We start from the raw sequence: 9,812 nt of genomic DNA, 5'->3' as shown, positions 1-9,812 counted from the left end.
GCTGAGTCTGGAAACAACAGCAATGGGATTCACAGCAGGAGGGAAATGAGAGCTGGATCTGGAAAAGCAAGTAGGGCTTAGTGAAATTTGTTTCAGGCAAAGGAAACAGCAAATGTTATAGGTACAAAAGTATCAAAGAATATCATGGGTTCAGGGAAGCTTGAGCATTGGGGAAATTTAGGAAGAAAGGAGTAGTAAATATAGCTGGAAGGTAAGTTTGGATAAGAACTGTTGAGGATCTTGTGCACTGCGCCAAAGAGTCAGGATGTTATCATCTGTGCTATTCAAAAACAAAAATGTTTCCAAGTATAAGAACAATAGCGTTGTGTAGAATTATGTTTCTGAAAGACAATTCTGGTAGTATTGCAAAAAGTGGAATGAGGGAGAAACAGACTTTAGCAGCTAAGAAAAAGAATTAATAGGACTTGATAAGTAAAGGGGTATACAAGAATCAAAGATGATGTTGAGCATGATACTGAAGTTTTTAATTAGAGTTACTATGTAGACCACGTTATTCATTAGGATAATGAATACAGGAAAAAAAAAAAGTTTGGAGAAGATGTAAGGGAAAACTGTGGAAGATTTTTGAACTAGGAAGAAAAAAATTACTAGATATCCTTTCAATTTCTGGAGCATTAAGGATTATCTATTCCTGCATGAGGAGTGCACCTTTGTTTGTCTTTGACTAACCTATTTTAACTCTGTAGAGACAGAAGTAACCTGTAGAAAACTGGAAATAATGCAAATGACTTCTATTCACAGAAAGACAAATTATGTCCTATGGAATGCAACAGATTATTGCTTGGTAGGTATTTTTCAGTTTTATAGACATTTCAGCATTCCCTATCTGATTACAAATGTTGGTACTTTTTCAACTAGTTTTAGTATCTTCCTGATTTCCTCATGGATTAATATGTTAAATAATCTCTGACATATGTGCATTCTGTATTTGTGAGAGGCATAATTATATCTTCTTTTAAAGTTGATGCTTTCACAAAGATAACAAGATTGATTTTGGACATGTTTAATTGTGGGCACCTGTGCTACAGAGAGGCAGTTGAAAATATGAGCCTGGAGAACATGCAGATTTTAGAGTTGTCAGGTTAAAAGTAGTGGCTTAGGTCAAGGATACAGTGAGTTTCATCAGGAGAAGGTTAGAAAATGAAAAAGAAAAGAGTACACAAAGGAGAACTCAACAGAAAAGCAATGCCTAAGGGGAAGGTAGTGGAAACAACTGAAAAGAAATGGCAACGACAGGACAAACATGAAGATTACATCAAGGAAGTCAGGGAAGAACACCTTCAAGAACTAAATGGTCAAAGATATCACATGACACCAAGATCCAGGAGGAAAAAGAAATGAAGAGCAGTCAATCTAATCAGATCTCGTGAGTAGAGTGTCACTGTTCACCTTAACAAGAACAGTTCCAACACATGTGCTAGTGCACATGCCAGTCTATGATAGCTTGAATGAAAGGGAGGTGAGAAAGTAAAGACAGTGAACAGCAAAGGAAAAATGTGAGTGTAGCTTTAAAAGAAGCAAAATGATGAGAAAGGAGTGGGAAATGAACCAACTAGGAGATTTTCAAGTTGTGAAAGAGGAATTATGGAATTCCAGAAGAAGACTGTAAGTAAAATGAGTTCAGTCAAGAATATCATTTTTCGTCCTCCCCAAAGCATTCTAAAAATTGCTCCCAGTTTTCTTCCTAAAACAAACATAAGATTGTGTCATTTGTCCACTTTAAAACTTCTGGTAACTATTCAGTACATAAGTTCAAATTCCTGAACACAACTTTAAGGAGTTATTCATCATTTGATCCCAAACGATGTTCCAGTATCCTGCAACATTCTCCCTCTCATGTTACTTCACCAGCTCCCAACCTAGAAATAGCAGATCCCCTAGACTATGTTAAGGGTCTTTGCACTCTTGTGAATATTGCAAAATGTTCCATTTACCTACGATAAATCTGCACATGCTAAATTAAAATGTCTAGTGCTCAGTTTCTGGCTAGTATTACATCAAGTCAGTAGTTTTCAGGTTGATCAAGAACTCTGATTGGTTGTTGATTACATCATTATGTCAGCCAGTCATGGCACCAGAATCAAACACAGCTGGTATGTAATCACCCTTGGCCATAAGTAGGGAATAACAGCTGAAATTAAGGAACCAGTAAAAAATAACATTTGTGGGTTCACAGCAGAAACAGTAAATGTGGTACATATGCTATCACATCCTTTTTCGGGGGCCATGGGAACTATTACTATTAAACATGTTACTCTTTCCCACTAAACCCAGAAAAGGTCTCAAAACTCTTAAAAGGTAAGAGTTTTGTTCCAGGTAATCATGACCAATCAGGGTTGGCACATGAAATGAAAACTATATGCCATCTGTGGTCTATAAATTCACTTAATTTGGCTGTTTATCAGCAACACAACTACAATAGAGATTTACATAATTTTAGAGTTTGGTGCATGTGCCAGTAATCCCAGCTCTTTGAGAGGCAGGAGGACTGCTTGAGCACAGGATTGCAAGACCAGCCTGGGCAACATAGTGAGACTTTGTCTCAAAAAAGAAAACAAATTATATAATTTTTAAATATTATTATGATTATTCAATTATTATGAATGACTGATTAAATACAACCTGGAATATGTTGAAAAATAATAGTAATAAATGCAGTTCATTTTTTCCCAAAACAGAGTCCCTGGGAAAAAATATGATAAAACTGATCCTTGGAGAAAATGCTCATTACTATAATACCTCATGAAATGACATCACATTTCTGGAACAGCCTTGCACACTCATGACTCTCTTTCTGTGGATCAAGTTTCCCCTCTACCAGAAATGTCCTTTCACCATCAGCCTTGGTGACTTTGTTCCTGATCAGCTCAAAGAGTACATTCTTCTCTATCCAAGACATAATCACTTCCTCTCAGCACAGCACTATAATCTGCACATACTTGTATTACATAACTTAAATAAATAACTGAATAAACATCTGTCTCCCTTGTTTATTAAAAACTTAAAGTCAGAAACTGCACCTTTTCCTTTGTTACAGTCTCCTCCAAGTGCCTGTGTCAGTCCCGGGTAAAGGAAAAGTTGAGTAAGAGAATATAAGGAATGAACAATAAACAGAAATGTAACAGGGCAGGGAGTTCAGAATCCTTTTTTGCTAAATTCTTCTAAGTGCTAAAGCCCTGCCACATCAGACTGATAAGAGGAAAGTGAAGTGTTCTTATAATGCTTTCCTTCCAAGACAAGTGTGGAGTAGAATGCCCTTTCTACACATCCCTTCAACTTAGCGAATAACCTTTACTTTCATGCCGGCAATATTCCTAGACCTTTTCTAGGCTCTTTTCTTGTGATCTTGCAAAATGCTGTCAAATTCTACACTTTTGCATTTTTTACCCATAGTTTTTCTAAGTGCATCCTTTCCAGTTCTCTCATCTGCTTATTTTTATGCCATTTCTCATATTTCATGTATTATCCAATTTTTATCTACATCCAAAAATTATTGTTCTCACTTAAAAACCCTCAGAACATTAAAAGTGTAATTCTTCTCACATGCAGGAATTTTTCACTCATAACCATCCAATTTACTTATCCATACCACTCTTTAAAATTGCAATTAATTTGAGTGAAATGGCAAAGGGTGTTGCACATGCCAATGTCAAAATGCCAGAAATCCACTTTCAATTTCCATTCTATCTGAATGCCTACAGAAAAGAGTTTTTATAATATTAATGATCTGATGTGCCAGACACTGTGCTAGATGCTATGGATATACACACAAAAAACAAGGAACATGGTTTAGTGGGAAACAGAGAGCTACTCGGTATTTATAATGCAGTGTGATAAGTGCTATAGCCACTTTCAAAATATGTAAGTGGGACCACATTATTCTAACTCATGAGATCCAATGTTGACACAGAGGGTAAGTGTCCACTTGTTTAACTTCCAAAGTCCATAAGCTCCCTAAATCCCCAAAAGTCAAACACACTAAATACTATTGCCTGGTCTTAGTTTACAAAGCAGTGTGTGAAATCACAATGGTTTGAAGTTTTGCTGGAACTGTAATTTATTTGGGAATTTGAACTAAGCATGACTTGGTGAAAGCGTCGGCCAGTGCCTTTGCCTTCCATTATTACCCATACTTCTTTTTTTTTTTGGTTTTCCTCATTTTCTTCACGCACAGGTAAAATCTTTTTTGCTAAAACAGTAATAACCAAATGTCGTATCTTCTTGTCTTATCAACTGCATTTAAGTTATGTTAGTAACTGTATTTATTTATTTTTTAACAACCACCATCTAAAACAACTCTCTCTCAAAAGGGCATTTATTTGACCAAAACAACCTCAGAATCTTAAATCCACTGATGTTTTACATAATTATAGTTTCCATTTTGGCAATGTATTTATTATCAACATTCAGAGACAGGCTTCTGCATCCTGTTTTTATTCCAGACCCACTGGAACTAACTTATCCCACTATTCTATCTGACCTGTTCTTACCAAACACCACCTGGACCTCCTGCCCCTCACAAACCCTTTTTACAGCCCAAGGACACAATCCAAGCAAAACAGCCACTACATCTCCATTGCCTCAATGGGATAATATGGAAGGCAGAAGCCCTCCAAATTGGATGACCTCAGTTCATTAAAACTTTGCATTACCTAAAAAAGATATTCTTTGGCAACTTCCTCACAATTCTCCATTATAACAGAAATTAAGGCAGACCACCCTGTAATAATTGTTCCCACGTATAGCAAGTCAAAGTCCTTTCCTTATTCCAAGAGACAGCATCTTCAAGGAGGTAAATGGTTCTTGAAGGTGCTCCACTTGGAAGATGAACACATGTTCATCTCTATAAATTTAAAATGGAAGTTTTCAAAGAGTACTGCTAGGTCTGATTTTCAAGGGTCCAAAATATCTCCAGACATCCCTTTTGTCTCATAGATAATTTCCAGAGTAAGACAGAGGGAGTTCTGGGAGAGCTACAGAACACTCCCCTCATTCCCTCCTCCATCACTACAACTCCATTTCCACTCCCCTGTTCCAAGATATTTGTAGCAACCTGTCAGAGTCAAGAGTACAAGTACTACTTACTCCAGACATACTGGTCTTTAACTGCCCTAAAGTTCCTTGTTCTTGAGTGGATCACTTATTTTGTCTAGCTTTTCATTAGCTGACAACCAGTGGTAAACCTTAGGCGTAGAAACCTTTGGAGGCAACCATACAGATCCATCAGATCAGTGCCCCAAATCTGTCTTTCCTGGTGTCCCTCCCAGCAGGAATTTCTCCACCGTCACTATTTCTACCGTCTAACCTTGGCACTTGTTTTCAAAGTTCTTCCAACATGCTCACCATTCTCATGCCAAACCTACTCATCTCCAATCCTACAAAGCCCAGCAGAAGGCAACAGCTGGCAGTGTTTCTGTTGCCCTCCCTTTTGGAAGTTCTCCATCCGTCCAGGGATGCCTTATGCACCAGCAGGGCTTCTGGCTGACTACAAAGAACAGAGGTTGGAGCTTCATATGCTGAAGTGCCCTGGATGGAGAGTTCTTTCCTATTTTTTCTGGAGTCTTTTTTTCCCATCACTCTTTACCCTAAATAATAGGCAACAAAACCTCTGGCCTCAACACTTTCCCAGTTTCGCAGCCATCCCTCAGCTAATTGCCAACGAAAATTACAACCTCACTAATGCTAGTGAGAATTTAATGAACTAGGTAAATTAAATTTTACCTAGTTCAATTTACCTAGTTTACCTAGTTCAGGGCCCCTCCACCACTCATTTTATGACTCCAAATTATCCAAAATGATGTGGAAGGCATAAGTGAAGTTGTTAGTTCCTTGACTATTTTCAGCTCTGGAAAGAAAATCTGGAGAAACAGTCCACAGTTAAATTATATCCACTCAAAGTACAGTTATTAAAAGCAGCCTACATAGCAACATGGAAAATTTTGCCTTGGGAAAAAAAAAAGGCTAGAAAAATACTTTACAACTAAAATAGCTGATGCATCAGTTTAATGGGGTCCTTCTAGCAGTAATACCACCATCGAATACTATTTATACTTCGTGATGTCTTAGTTTTGTTTTGTTTTGTTTTGTTTTTGCAGTAGTAGGAGAAAACAGCATCGGGCTAAATCTCTCAGGCCCACAAGACTCAATAAAACCTCTGTCAAATGAAATATAAATACATATTCACAAAATATTCCCTACCAGAAATTCTCAGAGTTTTGTACCCAAGTCATGGGTCCTATGGGAAGGGGGGTGGTTCGCACACTTATCATTTAATCCCCACTATAACCCTGAGAGGAGGTATCATGGCCTTAATTTTGCATGTGAAGAAACAGCTATTCCAACATATTAAGTCACTATCCAAGGTTATACAGGGGTGTCACAGCAAAGAGTCACATCCGGCCTTTTGACTGGTTCACAGTTCTTCTCAGTGTTTTCTTAGTTCCTTAAACGCAAGCTAAGTGTCACCATTAACACTATTTCCAGAAACCAAATTTCTGTCATATCAAACTGATGGGATCACAGTCATCACCGGATATTCGAGACCTTCCCTGTTGTGGGCTACCCCAGATCCTGGCATTAATAATCACTCTGCTTTTCGAATGTGAAATGCACGTTATTAAAATATTTTCACGAAATCGTAAGATGCCCAAAGCTTTGCATAACAATGACTATCACAAAAAGAAGGAGGAAGAGGCTAGCTGTGCCCACGAGACCCAGGGAGGCAAACTCTTTCACAGGGCCACGTGGGAAACGTGAGTATCTTAAAGGTCGCAGCGAAGGCTGCGCTCAGTTTCGGGGTCACAGAGGCCCATGCTCCGTGGGCCGTGCGCTTCCCGTGGCCGGTCTTCGAAGCCCCTCCGCGCCCGCAGGCCTCACCTTGAGCGTCTCATAGGCGGTTGCCACTAGCAAGAAAGCCTCCTCCGCGCTCTGCGGCGTCCGCCCGAGGCCCTCGTCGCCGGGCTCGGGCCGGTAGCGGTCGGGGTGGTAGCGCCGGGCCAGCTGGCGGTAGGCCCGCGCGATCTCCGCCTTGCCCGCCGAGCGGCTCACGCCCAGCACCTCGTAGCAGTCCAGAGTGCCGCAGTAGAGCCCCTCCACCAGGGCCCCCGCGGGCCGCACCAGCAGCATCGCCAGCAGCAGGGGCGCCAGCAGCACCCACCAGCGCTGGCCGGCAGCCCCGGCTCCCCGGCCCGGAGAGAGCGGCGGCGCCCCCATCCAGGCCTCGCGGGCAGCTCTGCCGCCCCAGCTACTCCACCACTTTGCCGCGCGCCCAGCTTGGCAGCCCAGCTCCACGTCAGCAGCGGGCGCCTCCGCGCAGGCGCACAGGGCGCGGCTACAGCAACCACTTCCTTCGCAACCCGTTGCTAGGAAGAAGGACGCCTCAGTCGCCAGGCCGCTTCCGGTGTGTCACTGAAAGCCTTCCCAGTACCAGCAGCCGGAGGATCTGTTTTTGGTGGGACCTAGGATACTCAGGCGGGGTGTGCGGAGCGCTTGACCTTCCACAGTGTCCGGCACACGCAGGCTTTTCGACATCATCACCTGACCTGCTGCAATAGGTAACTTAACTGGCTCGCTCGCACGCCATTATCGCATCCCGTATCGTCTAGAAGATTGCACGTAGGCCTTTAAAGCCAGTCACCAACCCCGGACGCCTTTCTCTCACCAACCCTATGCTGCCTTTCCAAAAGGAAGATGAACTTAGCAATGCTAGGCGCTGCCTGTATACTAGGGACCCTGAAAGTTCATGGCCATCTTAGTTAAGTTTTTCTCAGCCTCCACGCTATTGACATTTTAGACTAGGTAATTCCTTGCCTTGGAGGGGCTGCCCTTTACGTTGCAAGATGTTTAGCAGCATCCCTGGTCTCTCCGCACTAGATGCCAGTAGTGCCACCACCCCCAGTCATGACAATCAAAAATCTCTCCACACGAGTCTGTGCGTCCACCCTTGGCTTATGCGTTCCCGGGACAACCTGCTGGGCTGTGCCTGTTTCTCACCTCAGCCTACCCCCAGGCAGCCGAGAGCTTGGGAAGCTGAGCTCGCTCTGTTTAGTGCAGTTCCACTCTCCCGGTGGCCTCCCAAGTCCTGAGGGAGGATGCTGCCTGTCGTTTACGCCGAGAGGGGCTTGCCCCACCGGTGGCCTCGCTGCGGAGCCCTCTGTGCCTGATTCTGATGGGGTTTTTTCATTTTTTTTTTTTAAACAAAACTTCTACATTTCATTTTTGCATCTCTTCTCGAATATTAATTTCATTATGAAGACAAAAAAAAAACCCAAAAAAACTCTCTAGATACTGCCAACTACCTGCCGGGGGTCGAGTTGCCAGAAAAAAAAATACAGGATGCTCAGTTAAATTTGTTATTTTTGATTTTGTTTTCTTTTGCGAGACAGTCTCGCTTCGTTGCCTACGCTGGAGTGCAGTGGCGCGATCATGGCTCACTGCAGCCTCTGCTTTCCGGGCTCAAGTGATTCTCCCACGTCAGCCTCCCAAGTAGCTGGGACTACAGTCACTCACCACCACACACGGCTAATTTTTATTTTTTTAATAGAGACGAGAGTCTCGTTTTGTTGCCCAGGCTGGTCTCAAAATCCTGAGATCAAGTAATCCTTCCAAAGTGCTACGATTACAGGCGTGAGCCACTGTGCCTGGCCTATATTTGAATTTCAGATAATAATTTTTTAGTATAAGTATGTCCCAAATATTGCATGGGACTATATAGCAACATGAAAAACGTTGCCTCAAAAAATCTGTTTTTATCATTCACTTGGTAAATATTTATTGAATCTCTACTCTAAGCCAGGCACTGTTACTTAGGCACTGGGGACACAGTGCTGAGCAAAGTAAACAAGTTGCTCAACTTCAGAGGGCATATATTCTGATGGAGGATGACAGTAACAAATAAGTAAACTTTAAGATATCAACTCTTTTAGTAAAGTGAAATAGAATACTGATATATACCATTATATACTTATGCATATACATTATAACTTTGTATCTCTCTCACTGCATATGTATAATATATATCTCTTATTACATATATAATGTATATGCGTCTCACATAATATATATGTCTCTCTCATTACATATATATATGTGTCTGTTTTTCACCTCAGCCCACCAAATATTCCATGGGACTTTATAGCAACATGTACAGTTATATATGTAACGAGAGAGATACATATCATATATATATGTAATGAGATACCAAAATTATATATATAATAAGAGATAACATAATTTTTGTATCATTATATATGCTTATTTACATTTGTAGCTCTCTGATTATAAATATGCTTATATATACAATGAGAGAGATAAAATTAATGGAAACACATGAAATCTCCTACTCCAAAATTATTAGGGTCGGGGTCAATTATGAGCATCAGTTCCAGTAGGAGGTGACAGCTAAACTGACTTTGGAGGACGAATAGAGAATGGCTTGAAGGAAGTGAGTTAGAGAAGAGTGGGGATAAGGGAGTGTGAAATAAGTACCAAGAAGAAAAACGAGCCATGGGCAAGAAAAAAATAAATTAAGCTTTTCAAAAATGAGAGACAGCCTGTATGACTAGGAGAAGAGGTGAGGAGTGCAGGAGATGAAACCGGAGAAAGCCAAGTTACGAAGGGTCATTTTATCCCATGAGGAAGAAGTTGTTCCTTAAGAGCAATGGAAAGCCAATATGGGGTCTTTGAGCAAAAAGTGACACCTTCGGATTCACATTTCAGAACCATTACTCTGCCTGGTAAAATGAGTTGGGATGTATCAGTAAGACCATTAGGAGGCCGGGCGCGGTGGCTCA

At 41.4% G+C, this 9,812-nt stretch overlaps 1 protein-coding gene and 2 long non-coding RNA genes across 4 annotated transcripts in view; 2 read left to right on the top strand and 1 right to left on the bottom strand.

Moving 5' to 3' along the window:
* The window catches only part of LOC108285902, a 24,449-nt gene extending 21,454 nt beyond the window's left edge, over window positions 1-2,995 (top strand). Inside the window, exon 2 of the long non-coding RNA XR_001817743.2 lies at window positions 2,700-2,995. This is a non-coding gene — a long non-coding RNA (uncharacterized LOC108285902). The remainder of the gene's footprint in view (window positions 1-2,699) is intronic.
* DNAJC25 (DnaJ heat shock protein family (Hsp40) member C25) overlaps window positions 1-7,305 on the bottom strand; it is a 17,888-nt gene extending 10,583 nt beyond the window's left edge. The window contains exon 1 of the mRNA XM_017503390.2: window positions 6,898-7,305. Coding sequence (XP_017358879.1) covers window positions 6,898-7,233 — 336 coding nt within the window. The 5' untranslated portion in view covers window positions 7,234-7,305. The remainder of the gene's footprint in view (window positions 1-6,897) is intronic.
* A 75-nt stretch (window positions 7,306-7,380) lies between these two features.
* The window catches only part of LOC108285901, a 22,615-nt gene continuing 20,183 nt past the window's right edge, over window positions 7,381-9,812 (top strand). For both annotated transcript variants that reach the window (XR_001817742.2, XR_005196151.1), the window contains exon 1: window positions 7,381-7,574. This is a non-coding gene — a long non-coding RNA (uncharacterized LOC108285901). The remainder of the gene's footprint in view (window positions 7,575-9,812) is intronic.

Source organism: Cebus imitator, unplaced genomic scaffold (genome assembly GCF_001604975.1).
Source record: "Cebus imitator isolate Cc_AM_T3 unplaced genomic scaffold, Cebus_imitator-1.0 Scaffold310, whole genome shotgun sequence".
In the NCBI taxonomy this organism is placed as follows: domain Eukaryota; kingdom Metazoa; phylum Chordata; class Mammalia; order Primates; family Cebidae; genus Cebus; species Cebus imitator.
This window is presented reverse-complemented; position numbering and strand designations above follow the sequence as displayed.